General features: G+C 42.9%; 1 protein-coding gene across 1 annotated transcript in view; it reads left to right on the top strand.

The window, feature by feature from the left end:
- Nucleotides 1–952: 952 nt before the first annotated feature.
- Nucleotides 953–15,318, top strand: part of LOC109901548 (potassium/sodium hyperpolarization-activated cyclic nucleotide-gated channel 2-like) — a 73,467-nt gene continuing 59,101 nt past the window's right edge. The window contains exons 1-3 of the mRNA XM_031786157.1: nt 953–2,058; nt 7,445–7,868; nt 10,487–10,648. Of these exons, the coding sequence (XP_031642017.1) occupies nt 1,172–2,058; nt 7,445–7,868; nt 10,487–10,648 (1,473 nt within the window). The 5' untranslated portion in view covers nt 953–1,171. The remainder of the gene's footprint in view (nt 2,059–7,444; nt 7,869–10,486; nt 10,649–15,318) is intronic.

The raw sequence follows: 15,318 nt of genomic DNA, 5'->3' as shown, positions 1-15,318 counted from the left end.
GACCTTAATCCCATTGAGAACTTGTGGTCAATCCTCAAGAGGCGGGTGGACAAACAAAAACCCACGAATTCTGACAATCTCCAAGCATTGATTATGCAAGAATCGGCTGCCGTCAGTCAGGATGTGGCCCAGAAGTTAATTGACAGCATGCCAGGGCGGATTGCAGAGGTCTTGAAAAAGAAGGGTCAACACTGCAAATATTGACTCTGCATCAACTTCATGTAATTGTCAATAAAAGCCTTTGACATTTATGAAATGCTTGTAATTATACTTCAGTATTCCATAGTAACATCTGACAAAACTATCTAAAACACTGAGGCAGCTAACTTTGTGAAAATTAATATTTGTCATTCTCAACTTTTGGCCACGACTGTATACTGGAACATTGCTAACGTTGTGGGAGGCAATTTATCTACTTAGGTCCTAGGGAGACTAGTAAATGAGTGGACTAAAAGTCATATTTCATAGTCCAAACCGATATAGACTCACTGTACAATATTACATCAGTAGGCCTACACATCCAAATCATTCTGAGAAGATTCGACACCAGAGGGTGCCATTTAATCATCAGTGGAGGAACCATTGTGATTCTATGTGGCATGGTTGACGTAGCCTATCAAGGTGTCTTGAATAAATCGACATCTGAACTGATGAATATTGTAGCCTATATTGGCACATATTCCATTTCTCAGGTGAAGTAATTCACCAGTATTATTTGGGGATTACACATGCGTCCTATGCATAAAATTGAGGAAATTTGCCAGTGTGCTTATCGATTGACCTTTCAAGGCTACTATTGCATTTGAATGTTTCACAAACTATTTGTATTGTAAATACAATATTCAAAACAGATATATAAAATATTTCACGCTTGTATTACTTTTTTTCCCATCTTTATTTGGTCCACCATGCTGTCATCTCACATTGGAAACTTCCCTTGGATGTCATTCGTGAGGAGGAGACGAGGGCTCTGAGGTTATAGGTACTAGGACGGGCTCTCCGTTTCGCTGTGACATGAAACGAGTAGCCTGATTGCAGCCATAGCAACGCCACTGGTGCTGTATCCTAAAGTGGTTTCCACTGGATACAATAGGCTGGAGCTGCTTTGAACTCGTCGCCTCCCAGCCACGCAAAGGTTCCGAAGGCGCGCACTCTATTCCCAGGCGCTGTCATGGACGAGGCTGAGGATGGAGAAGATGAGTCCAAATTCCAGCAGCCTTTATTGTGCGGAACCGGCTCCGTTGGTGGCGGAGGCGATAGGAACGGTCTAAGTTTGAAGATGAAGCAATTTACGCCAGGAGGGGGAGCATCATCAACAGCGCGCAAGAACTCCAACAATGAGCTGTGGTTCATGCAAGGCGAAGAGTCCGCACCTTGTGCTCCTACAGGCGCCACAAGCTGTGCTCTGTTATGCCAGGGAGATGCTACTGCCCGTGGCGGCTCATACTATAGGGCTGGAGGGGACTTAGCCCCAGGGTCAGCGGTAACCGGGTTGGCTACTTGTTGGACAGGTGAAGGCACTACCGGTGTGATATGCAACAACAACGGAGATTGCAGAAGGGACCCCAACATTTCAGGGAGCCTGTCCTCCATCGTCTCTAGGCAGGAGAAACAGACCGGTGGAATAGTTGCAGCGGACAACGGGAAAAGGCCAACTAGATGTAATTCCAGAGTCGCTAGCATGGACTGTTCGATCACCTCAGTACAGGGGCAAGGGCCCGAGGTGGCCGGGGCCACAACTACTGGCAATGAGAAAAAGGACTCCAGAGTTTCCTTCTCAAGTGCCCCTAATAGAAAAGCATCGTCCTCTGTGCAGAACCAACAGAACAGGAATTCTCTCGTATTTTTTAAATCTGAGGATGGACCCCAGATTGTGCCAGATGATGGGGAACCGCAGGACAATCGGACTTATATGCAGCGCCAATTTAGTTCCATGCTTCAGCCTGGAGTTAATAAATTTTCCCTGCGTATGTTTGGGAGCCAAAAAGCGGTGGAAAAGGAACAAGAGCGCGTCCAATCGGCCGGTAATTGGATTATTCATCCATACAGCGATTTCAGGTATGGGTTGAGTGAAGTCCCACTGAGGTGGGCGCAAATTGTTAATGTGATCTATGTGCTAAACAATTTACCCAATAAGTAACTTGAATATAAATTAACATAACCAATTTGATATTAAGCATTGGAAGTAGTTTATGAGTTGTTGTTAAATTATAAGATTTGTTGACATCCATTTTGATGTTTGCTGTCAGTGCGGTCTGCTGCTTTTCATGAGTAATGCATTGCCACTAAATGTCAAATTAGGCAACATATATTGGGAGAACACCGAATCTAAAAGCTGAAAAGGTATGTTGCACATTCTCATCATTGCGCAGTTTTGATTTATTGGGGTCGAAAGACCTATTCCATGGAAAATACTTGATTTAGGGATGAGAGTTGCGTTGCTGAAACCTCTGTAGTTTAAAGGAAAGGCCTATTTATGTCTCGCGATTTACAGTGAGGACGCGTGTGTAAAACAGCTGACCACAAAGGCCTTGTTGTTGGTGAAGTTACTTGGCAAACATATACCGCATGAAATCAATCTAAAACACCCACGCAGTTGATAAAATGTGTCCCAGGTTATCACCTTTATGAAATGCTACATGCGCTTTTTATTAAGCTCTTAATGGTAGCCTATTATAAAGCGTTTTTCTCAGATTCCCTAATAGTATAGTCATATTTCAAGCAGGGATGGGCAACTTTGATGGGGGTGGGGGCCACCAAAAAAATCTGAGCTCATCATGAGAAATGTTTGCTGTTTTTAAAATTATATCTGAGTGAGACTAACAAAATCAATGGTGGGGGCCGCCATTAATTCGACGATGATAACGAGCTTAGATAGCTGGCTTCTAAATTAATTTAGCAATATATATATATTTTTTAGCTGACATGGGCTAATTGACTGACTGTAAAAACTGCTGATGCACAGCCAAATCTCTGAATTGCACAATGTGTAGTTTACTACTCGAAATCGCAACAGTAAATTGAGACACTGACCGAGTTCTTAAAAAAAAAAAAAAAAAAAAAAATATATATATATATATATATATATATATATATAAGGGTTTCTTAATTTTGACTATTTTCTACATTGTATAATAATAGTGAAGACATCAAGAACTATGAAATAACACATGGAATCATGTAGTAACCAAAAAAAGCTTTAAACAAATCAAAATATATTTGAGATTCTTCAAATAGCCACCCATTGCCTTGATGACAGCTTTGCACACGCTTGGCATTCTCTCAACCAGCTTCACCTGGAATGCTTTTTCAACAGACTTGAAGGAGTTCCCACATATTAACAGCACTTGTTGGCTGTTACTTGGTGTCCTTTAGTAGTGTTTTTTTGCAGCAATTCGACCATGAAAGCCTGATTCACTCAGTCTCCTCTGAACAGTTGATGGTGAGATGTCTGTTACTCTGTGAAGCATTTATTTGGTCTGTAATTTCTGAGTCTGGTAACTCGAATGAACTTATCCTCTGCAGCAAAGCTAACTGGGTCTTCCTTTCCTGTGGCGGTCCTCGTGAGAGACAGTTTCATCATAGTGCTTGATGGTTTTTGCGACTGCTCTTGTGGCCTGATTGACTGACCTTCATGTCTTAAAGCAGGGGTGGGCAACTCCAGTCCTCGAGGGCCTGATTGGTGTCACACTTTTCTCCATCCCTAGCAAACACAGCTGATTAATCGAATTGCATTCTAAACTGAAGATCATGATTAGGTGATTTTTGGAGTCAGGTGTGTTAGATGTGGTTGGGGCAAAACATTGACACCAATCAGGCCCTCGAGGACTGGAATTGCCCAGACCTGTCTTAAAGTAATGAGGGTGTTGCTTATTTGAGCTGTTCTTGACCCAATATGGACTTGGTCTTTTACCAAATCTTCTGTATACCACACAGAAGATCTATACCACATCTTCTATATACCACCCAGAATATCTATACCACATCTTCTGTATACCACCCAGAAGATCTATACCACATCTTCTGTATACCACCCCTACCTTGTCACAACACAACTGATTTGCTAAAACGCAATAAGAAGGAATGAAATTCCACAAATTAACTTTTAACAAGGCACACCTGTTAATTGAAAAGCATTCCAGGTGACTACCTCAAGAAGCTGGTTGAGAGAATGCCAAGAGTGTGCAAAGCTGTCATCAAGGCAAATGGTGGCTACTTGGAAGAATCTCAAATGTAAAATATAACTTGATTTGTTTAACACTTTTTTTGGTTACTACATGATTCTGTATGTGCTATTTCATGTCTTCCCTATTATTCTACAATAATAGTAAAAAATTAAGAAAAACCCTTGAATGAGTAGGTATGTCCAAACTTTTGACTGGTACTGTATATATTTTTTGGGGGGGTCGGGGGGACTGATCCGAGGGCCTTCAAAAGGGGGTGTGTGGGCCGCCAGTTGCCCATCCCTGGATTACATTATCATACACAGACATCTGATATTGTTTTGTCACATAACTTGGTCAAACATGTTTCATATTTATTTTGTCAATGCTTATTCATAAAATATGAATGTTACATGAATGAAACCATGCATGACTCTTGACAGGATATTATTCCATGCAAATATATTCATATTAGATTTCATATTGAAAATCCCTAAATGCACCAATCTAGTTTGATCTTTTGGATTTCGTTATGGGTAGGTGTCGGTGTTAATTTAATACTCTGTAATTAAAATCGGTAACAATTTCTTTGATGAATGCAAAATCAGCTTGAGCTATCTCACTGTAGCTGCTTCGTCCCTATCCCTCACTATTCTCCTCCCATTTCCTCACATCGCTCCACAATAGATTCCCATAAACATTTAGGCTTTCCCCCGAAATCAGACACTTCGGTCTAAGACAGACTCTCCCTCGTATGGTGACAGCTATTTTAAGCCGACTGATAATCAACTTCATTACGTGCACGTGTAATTATAAGAGGCACCATGATTTTTTATTAAGTCAATTCCAGGTCTTGATGTCAAGAAAGAGTCAAGGTATCATCTCTCTTCTAGGGTTAAGGTTGGAGTGGTTTTTAAAGTGAATGATGAATTGTGTTATTAAGCAGCACACCGTCCCATTGCTCCCTCTTTCCGAAACATGACCTTTTAGAGAAACAAACAGGGACGTACACTGACCCATTACTCAGTAATACAAATGTAAAGTAGTACTGTTATGTATGTTTGTTAGGTAGCCTTCAGTGTGCAGGTTAGGTTCACATAGGGTGAGATACGCTACATGACCAAAAGTATATGGAAACCTGCTCGTCGAACATCTCATTCCAAAATCATGGGCATTAATATGGAGTTGATCCTGCCTTTGCTGCTATAACAGCCTCCATTCTTCTGGGAAGGCTTTCCACTAGATGTTGGAATATTGCTGCGGGGACAAGCTTCCATTCAGCCGCAAGAGTATTAGTGAGGTCGGGCACTGATGTTGGGCGATTAGGCCTGGCTCGCAATTGGCGTTCCAATTCATCCCAAAGGTGTTCGCCGGGATTTAGGTCAGGGCTCTGTGCAAGCCAGTCAAGTTCTTCCACACGGATCTCAACAAACCATTTCTGTATGGACCTCGCTTTGGGCATGGGGGAATTGTCATGCTGAAACAGGACACAAATGGCTTCACCAAACTGTCGCCACAAAGTTGGAAGCACAGAATCATCTAGAATGTTATTGTATGCTATAGCGTTAAGATTTCATTTCACTGGAACTAAGGGGTCTTTCCCGAACCATAAAAAACAGCCCGGCATTCAAAACTGTCAACATGACAGCATACTGTCACATACTGTGCGTTTAGACAGAGAGCGATTTTTAGGCCTATTTCACAACCAATAACTTCTCCGATACAGTAAATTTGAGCAATTTGCAAACTTCATGGCAACATTTAGGGCATTTTTGTTATGTAGCCTACTGTAGCAATTTCTCGTTGGAAGGATGATCACTCACTCAGTGGAGTCATCGATGTCCGTTTCCGATCAGGCAGGATCAGTCAATCAAGACATGACTCAGCATCCCACCTATCAGTTACACTCTTTCCAAGCATTACCTTGGGTTGATTAGACAGCAATATTGATAGCCACTGATATTACACTAGGTGCACAATTCAATATGTATTTTCAGTTGAGCTCCTCAATATTAATCAATCTCTTACCTCACACATGTTATTGTCAAGTGTAACATTCCATATGCAAAATTCCATAAACTTGTAGTGTAACTATCTTACATAACCTGGCAGTCACAATAATTCAAATATACCGATATAGGCCTACTATTCTGGTTTCACCTATGCCACCCTTTGTCCTTGTAGCAAGGATTTAGAATCAATTCACCATCCAGCTGTACCCTCATATTACCCTCTTCCCCCATCGCCTCCCCTCCTGTCCTTGACATGACCTTGTCATGCATGAGCAGGAGGATGGACTTGATTTCTGACAGGTTGCAGTGATATGACTGTTGATTGTTAACTGTTTTGCGGTAGGCTATGCCACCAGCCTTGTGTGTGTGTGTGTGTGTGAGCTTGCATGCACATGTTTGCTTGACTCTGTGCGTGTGTGTGTTATTGTCAGTGTGCCCCTGTCTGACAGAGGGTGTTGTGAGATGTGGACAGTAGAGAGCAGGCTGCAGTAAGTCGAGAGGGTACTTGTCAGAGTGATAAAGCAACATCAGCGACTTTTAGTGATTAGAGGGAAAAAATCCATACAGTTACATATCGTGATATTATTTTTGGATGATACTATATTGATATTTGTCTCCAAGTATCGTTGGCTGTACCTGCATCCAAACACCAGTACTTTTCCTTCATCGCTTGTTCTCCATCTTTCAAAAAAAAAATATATATTTTCAGCACTTATATTTCCCAGACTGATCATAACTCATTTTCTCACGCTCTCTCTTGTCTCTGCAGCAGACATATAGTGAGAATATGTTTGGAACATCAAATCGCAATAAATGTAGAATCGTGATTCGTGAGAATGGTGGGAGTCGTGAGAATCGCAGTACATACAGTATCTTATCAGCTCCTCGGTATAGTGATAATGTATTGTGACGTTCCTGGCCATTCCCTACTACTTGCATGTGATACGCACAGCAAACAGAAAATAAGAACATTTGCTCATAATGAAAACAGTGATACTACAGTTTCTACTTGAACTAGTACTCATCATACCCTAGTTACTTACTGTACTGTTATTATTGTAGTATTCTTACTAAGTAAAAGCACCTGTCCGAGGATCTTCCCTCGCGACAAGACCATTCCCCAAACGATTTAATAAAATGTTATATTGCATTCTTTGTTTTTAATTTAGTTAAGCCTGTACTCGATTGAACAGGAGTTGAAGTTCAGGTGTCCCGAGTTCTTCCACCATAACTGTCTCTGTCCCCTAACCTCCTTCTCCTGCCCTCTAGGTTCTACTGGGATTTCACCATGCTGATGTTCATGGTGGGCAACCTCATCATCATCCCCGTTGGGATCACCTTCTTCAAGGACGAGACCACCGCGCCCTGGATCATCTTCAACGTAGTCTCTGACACCTTCTTCCTCATGGACCTGGTCCTCAACTTCCGCACAGGCATTGTATTTGAGGACAACACCGAGATCATCCTGGACCCCAGGAAGATCAAGAGGACGTACCTGAAGACCTGGTTCTTGGTGGACTTTGTCTCCTCCATCCCTGTGGATTATATCTTCCTGATCGTTGAGAAGGGGATCGACTCTGAGTTGTATAAGACGGCCAGAGCCCTGAGGATCCTACGCTTTACCAAGATCCTCAGTCTGCTTAGGCTGCTCAGGCTGTCCAGGCTAATCCGCTACATCCACCAATGGGAAGAGGTAAACTGGGCTCTAGAACTTACTTTGACCTAACATAGCAGGCATGAAAGAAATGCCTGAAACTAGATCTCCTACATACTGGTCTTGAGGAGAAGAAAAATAACTGGGGAGGTTCTCTTCTGCACTGTTCAACTAATCCATTAAATGTGGAGGAGGTTGTTGATAACTCGGCAGAGTTTAACTTTGACCAGTGGCAGGAGGAGATGGGATTGGCAATGTGTTTCTAGAATTTACAATGAGAGGCTACACACTATGTGTTAAGTACTTGCATCGACCAATGGAAAGAGGGGGTAGGCCGCAATAATACCCCTATGATACAAAGGCAGCAGTAGAAAGAATAAGCTCTTTTAGTTTGTCAAATCAGGGCAAGTACAGAAGGGAGTCAGATATGAACATCATCAGCCCAACCTACTTCCGAGTAATGTCCTTCCAATAATAGGCTAGTCTCACACTATCACAGGCCTTCAACACTGTTTTCTCTCTGTATCTGTAGTGATATACATCAGCAGGATGCTGAGATTCACAGCCTTGCTTTCTCAGTGACTGTGTTGGCCAGTTAGCCTCATCATCACAACCTTTGGCTGTGGTGTGCAGCCAATCACAGTGGCCTGTTTTACCCTGATGTGACTGGATGTGTAAAGCTGTGCTGGCCAAACAGAGGGGAGGATGGCCATACATACATTTATGCCCCTTCTGTGCTAGCTAAGATATTCCAGAAGAGGCTCTGAGCTGACCCAAGTCTGATGACTCATTTGTGTGTGTTCTGTACTCTACTTAATGGGACAATTATTTTCTTGATTCCAGAGTGGTAATTTGAGCCAGACACAACCCCCTAATTATTGAATCAACCCCTTGCGTAACCGAGTGCCTCTCACCCACTGCTCAGCTCTGCTCTGCACAGGGCAGCTGCTCACCTCATCTGGAGCATGAGAGGGCCAGTTAGACAAGTCACCGAATAAAGGAGGAACCTGAACTGCAATATTTTTCACAGCTGTTGTCATACAGTGACTTCATTTTCTTAGAGAGCAATGTGCTCATCAAGATGTACCTGGGAACACGGTCTTCTTTACTACTGCATGTAGCTGACAGCTGTTTGGAGCACTCCTCTGATACTCTATCTAGACCCACGTATTCCCTGAGTGTCATCCCCTCTGCATTGGGCTGTTTGTGTGTACGTGCTTGTTAGTTTGTGTTCTAGGTGCTAGACAGGATGCAGCAGTAAAAACACTGAGGCTTTCTGGGAATAGGAAGCTTGTATCAACCTCTTCCATTTGCAGTCACGTCCAGACTGACTGGATGTTACCTTTCTCATGAGCTGGGCTGGCCAGGCAGCAGTGCACTAGGCACTCTTGGATTGCGTTGTGGGTTCAGGAGGACTTTCACTTAGCATGCTCTCATTTCTGATTCCCATCTAGAGCATTATGATTGAATCAGAATCCTTAAACGATTACATTTTAATTGAATTGATACAGTATTTCCATATTAGTGGCTGTGGAACTGTTGTATAATGTGTTAGAGTGGATTGCGTAATGCTTTGTCCTGTGTTTCTATTTGTGTAATGGGCTGCAGGCCATAAGGTTCTTGTTACATCTACGCTATGTGCCCTGGCCCTTCCGGCCAACTGACAGTGACACATGTTACATGTCATAGTTCTGCTAGTTAGCTGAAGACTTAGTTTTAGCCCATGATTGGATCCTAATCAAAATGCAAGGCCTTCAAGTGTTTTCTTCTCCTGTTGCTTGCGGGCAGTGAGTCTGATAGCAGAAGCATGAAGGGGTGAGTTGAGAGATGGCGAGCAACTGCCTGTGAGGGCACCGCGATACGCTAAACGCACCAATCTGAGCCCTCTGACCTTAATGGTGTAAGACAAGCCATTGCATTTATGTAGGTGTGTGTGTGTACGCCCGCAGGTAAATTGTCCATAAACAGATACAGAAATAGCTGTACAGGCACCGTGAAAATAACCCAATACCACCCAAACTCAGTAATACAGGGATTTTGTTTTTAATTTTAGGGCTTTTGAGACAGATAGAAAGAGGTCATGCAGAAGGATGCTTGTTTGGCCTTTTTCACCACAGATATTCCAATACAGTCACTTTTACAAACAGCGAAAGGAGGCACTCCGACCTTGTGTTGTCTATCAGAGCTGCTTTTCATTTTGTGTCTGGTTAAGCTTTAAACCCATGGGTTTGCGTGAGGTCTTGTGAGGTGACTGAATCACCTGGCTCACACTTCGATGGAGCTTATCCCTCTTGGTCATATTTGTCTCATCAAAGCTTTTAGCGCCTCTGATGAGTGCAGGAAAGGAGTGCCGTCATCACTGAAGTTATTTGATGTACTTCATTTCTCAAGGCAAACTAAGTTTAACTTCTGTGTACAGAAAAGCAACATTGCATTTTTGGCACCGGTAAAGTTACTTACTTAATTACAATAACTAATCCGATCATGAATCCAAATCCTGTTGTAACCAGATAATGCTTATAATGGAATCGGTTTCTATTTTTTTTAAAATCATGTGTTCATTGGCTATGTTAACAGGCTAAGTCCATGTGAAATGGTGAATGAATGAGGTGTGTAACACACCACTTACTCCTCTCTCTCCCACCCTCTCGTGACAGATCTTCCATATGACCTATGACCTGGCCAGTGCAGTGATGCGTATCTTCAACCTGATTGGTATGATGCTGCTTCTGTGTCACTGGGATGGCTGTTTGCAGTTCCTGGTTCCCATGCTGCAGGACTTCCCCCAGGACTGTTGGGTCTCTCTCAACAAGATGGTGGTAAGTGCTGCTTAATACACACTCTAGAGTGTAGTTCGATCCGGTACTCTAGGGGCCAATTCCTGGACATCAGACTGGACTACCGGGCAGACGTTTGGTATTTTACGTAAATATTTGCATTTCCAATAAGTCTTATATGTTACATTTGGTATGGTTACTTAAGACAGAAACGATCGGAGGGACGTTGGACCATGACCGTCTAGCAATCCAAAGGTTGCGTGTTCTAGACGTGTCAGGGACAACAGTAGCATTTGAGCTAATCCATATTCTAACCTTAACCCAATTCATCTAACTTTTTTACTTCATTTTCGGAACCTTTGTCATTTTAGTTCCCCTGACTTTTTACATAAATTATCCTAACCTTTATTGATATTTATCCACCAATGCAAATTCTCCCTGTAATTCTCCTTTGTTGTTACCATGCAACAAGCAACTTAGTTTCAGAGAAGAACGTATAATACTTTACGTTCTTTAATTCGTATGATATATATATATTGTACGACCGCTATTCCATTCGTAATGTAACCTAACGTAGTGTAATGTTTCGTACTAAATGGAGGGGAACAGATTTACATTCCAAATCTTACGAATTGCCCTGAGGCTAGGCTGCGGACACAGATGAAGCCTATTCCTGGACTAAAAACACTTTCAGTGGTGATTCTCCATGGAGCATGCTTTATAGTCCAGGAGTAAGCTTAATCTAGGTCCGGAAAATCAACCATTCAAGTGCTGCCGTGAAGGAGTATTTCCTACCTCAAAAGAGGTCTGAGGTAGATGCTCATCCAAAATACCAGTGCTGGGAAAAGCAAGAATCCCAAGGCACAGACCGTATTAGAGTGAATATATTGTCTTTACTGAGACAAAAATATTAATGGACCAACAGGTGTTTCCTAACCAGCTCCTGCTAAGAACGACACACTCACCCAGGCCTGCAGTAAACAAGCAATTATAGTAGTACTCAAGAGGCTTGTTGAAGGTTTGTTCTAGTCTCAGGCTCTCTCTAGTCTCAGGCCCGGACCCCAATCATTCAGCACACAACGCTTCCTCGCTGTCAGAAAGGAAGATAAAAAGGCCCTGTCATTCTCTCTCTGCACTCCGTTCCTTTGCTCTGATGTCTGTGGACTCACAGATGATTCGTTGCTTGTGTCCACCTGCAGACTCCTCATAGAGAGAGGAGGCTGACAACACTACAGAGAGAATAAAGACAGAAGACGTGAACAGGCAGGGGGCATGTTGCAGCAGCACACCGGTCTTCTCCTTCTCTTTCTCCAGATATCATAGTGCTAGCAATCCATCAGCCCTCACAAGCCATCAATATCTGGCTGAGTGCTCACAGACAAATGTGTTTTGAATGGGCTGAGGGCTAGCATGACTGAGGATCAACATAGATGCACCTGACTCAGAGATTCAACACATTGCTTGGTTCTGAGGTCCTTGATGATCTTCTTGGCTTTCCTTCGACACTGGGTGCCATGGATGTCCTGGAGGGCAGTGTGTCCCCGGTGATGCGTTGGGTTGAACCAGCCCGACAGGATGCTCTCAATGGTGCATCTGTAGAAGTTTGTGAGGGTCTTAGGGGCCAAGCTGTTGCACCTTCTTCATCACACTGTCTGTGTATGTTCCCGCTGGCATCTAGCCCCCTCTGGCCTATACAACCCCTCCCATCTGGGAACAAAGTCTTTCTGGGGTCTGGGGCCATACCGAGTTAAAAAGGCACTTTTCACCCCCACTCTCTGTCCAATAAATTGCAGTGATCCGATATGTTTAAACGTGTGTGTATGCCTGCATTCCTGTGTATTGATGAGCCCCGTGCCTCTCCTGTGCCCTCCCCTGGGGTTGAGGAATAGAGTTCACCTGAAACGGAGGAGCTTTAGCAGACAGGTGGTGTGACTGACTGGGACTCCCATACAGCTGAGAGAGTAGCTGGCAGCCCCAAAACCACCACCCCAGGTCTTCAGGACCTTTACTGCCATGCCATTACAACTAACAGCCATGCCATAAACACTGTCATGCCATAAGCACTATCTAACAACACAGGAGACACATTTATGTTCTACAAGCATAGAGTAACCTGCAACCTGTTGAGTTGCCTTAATGATATTGCTGTGCTGTAACATAAAACTCCAATGGGTAAAAACACAAATGGTTCTGCACATGCTAATTCCAAGTCCAAATAAGAAAGTATTGAGACATGTCCATGTGAAAACAAATAGTTCAGGCAGGAACTAAAAGAGCCACCCAAGCCACAGCCTGTTCATCCTGCTACCATGTAGAATACGGGGACAGTACAGGTGCATCACAGCTGGGAATGACAGACTGAGAAATAGAAGCTATCTCCAGTCAATCAGACTGTTAAACAGTCACCACTAGCCGGCCTCCGCCCAGTACCCTGCCCTGAACCTTACTGTTCTAGTCGGCTACCACCTAGCACTCTACCCTGCACCTTAGAGACTGCTGCCCTATGTACAGAGTCATTGGGAAAGGGAAAGGGGGATACCTAGACAGTTGTACAAATGAATGCCTTCAACTGAAATGTGCCTTCCGCAATTAACCCAACTCCTCTGAATCAGAGAGGTGGGGGGCATTGCCTTAATCGACATCCACACCTTTGGCGCCCGGGGAACAGTGGGTTAACTGCCTTGCTCAGGGGCAGAACATCAGATTTTTATCTTGTCAGCTCGGGGATTTGATCCAGCAACCTTTCGGTGGTCACTTTAATAATTTTTACATACTATTTCACCAAATGTATATGTACAGTACCAGTTAAAAGTTTGGACACCTACTTATTCAAGGGTTTTTCTTTATTTAGACTATTTTCTACATTGTAGAATAATAGTGAAGACATCAACACTATGAAATAACACATGGAATAATTTAGTAACCAAAAAAGTGTTAAACAAATCAAAATATATTTTGTATTTGAGATTCTTCAAATAGCCACAATGTGCCTCGATGACAGCTTTGCACACTCTTGGCATTCTCTCTCAACCAGCTTCATGAGGTAGTCACCTGGAATGCATTTAAATTAACAGGTGTGCCTTGTTAAATGCTCATTTGTGGAATTTCTTTCCTTCTTAATGCGTTTGAGCTAATCAGTTGTGTTGTGACAAGGTAGGGTTGGTATACAGAAGATGGCCCTATTTGGTAAAAGACCAAGTCCATATTATGGCAAGAACAGCTTAAATAAGCAAAGAACATCATTACTTTAAGACATGAAGGTCAGTCAATCCATAAAATGTCTAGAACTTTGAAAGTTTCTTCAAGTGCAGTCGCAAAAATCATCAAGCGCTATGATGAAACTGGCTCTCATGAGGACCACCACAGAAAAGTAAGACCCAGAGTTACCTCTGCTGCAGAGGATAAGTTCATTAGAGTTACCTCTGCTGCAGAGGATAAGTTCATTAGAGTTACCTCTGCTGCAGAGGATAAGTTCATTAGAGTTACCTCTGCTGCAGAGGATAAGTTCATTAGAGTTACCTCTGCTGCAGAGGATAAGTTCATTAGAGTTACCTCTGCTGCAGAGGATAAGTTCATTAGAGTTACCTCTGCTGCAGAGGATAAGTTCATTAGAGTTACCTCTGCTGCAGAGGATAAGTTCATTAGAGTTACCTCTGCTGCAGAGGATAAGTTCATTAGAGTTACCTCTGCTGCAGAGGATAAGTTCATTAGAGTTACCTCTGCTGCAGAGGATAAGTTCATTAGAGTTACCTCTGCTGCAGAGGATAAGTTCATTAGAGTTACCTCTGCTGCAGAGGATAAGTTCATTAGAGTTACCTCTGCTGCAGAGGATAAGTTCATTAGAGTTACCTCTGCTGCAGAGGATAAGTTCATTAGAGTTACCTCTGCTGCAGAGGATAAGTTCATTAGAGTTACCTCTGCTGCAGAGGATAAGTTCATTAGAGTTACCTCTGCTGCAGAGGATAAGTTCATTAGAGTTACCTCTGCTGCAGAGGATAAGTTCATTAGAGTTACCTCTGCTGCAGAGGATAAGTTCATTAGAGTTACCTCTGCTGCAGAGGATAAGTTCATTAGAGTTACCTCTGCTGCAGAGGATAAGTTCATTAGAGTTACCTCTGCTGCAGAGGATAAGTTCATTAGAGTTACCTCTGCTGCAGAGGATAAGTTCATTAGAGTTACCTCTGCTGCAGAGGATAAGTTCATTAGAGTTACCTCTGCTGCAGAGGATAAGTTCATTAGAGTTACCTCTGCTGCAGAGGATAAGTTCATTAGAGTTACCTCTGCTGCAGAGGATAAGTTCATTAGAGTTACCTCTGCTGCAGAGGATAAGTTCATTAGAGTTACCTCTGCTGCAGAGGATAAGTTCATTAGAGTTACCTCTGCTGCAGAGGATAAGTTCATTAGAGTTACCTCTGCTGCAGAGGATAAGTTCATTAGAGTTACCTCTGCTGCAGAGGATAAGTTCATTAGAGTTACCTCTGCTGCAGAGGATAAGTTCATTAGAGTTACCCGCCTCAGAAATTGCAGCCCAAATAAAAGTAACAGACACATCTTAATAGAGGAGGCTGTGTGAATCAGGCCTTCGTGGTCAAATTGCTGCAAAGAAACCACTACTAAAGGACATCAATAACAAGAAGAGACTTGCTTGGGCCAAGAAACGCCATCAATGGTCATTAGACCGGTGGAAATCAAACCTTACGTATGGGTGGTCC

The sequence above is a fragment of the Oncorhynchus kisutch genome, linkage group LG13 (assembly GCF_002021735.2).
Source record: "Oncorhynchus kisutch isolate 150728-3 linkage group LG13, Okis_V2, whole genome shotgun sequence".
NCBI classification, from domain to species: domain Eukaryota; kingdom Metazoa; phylum Chordata; class Actinopteri; order Salmoniformes; family Salmonidae; genus Oncorhynchus; species Oncorhynchus kisutch.
This window is presented reverse-complemented; position numbering and strand designations above follow the sequence as displayed.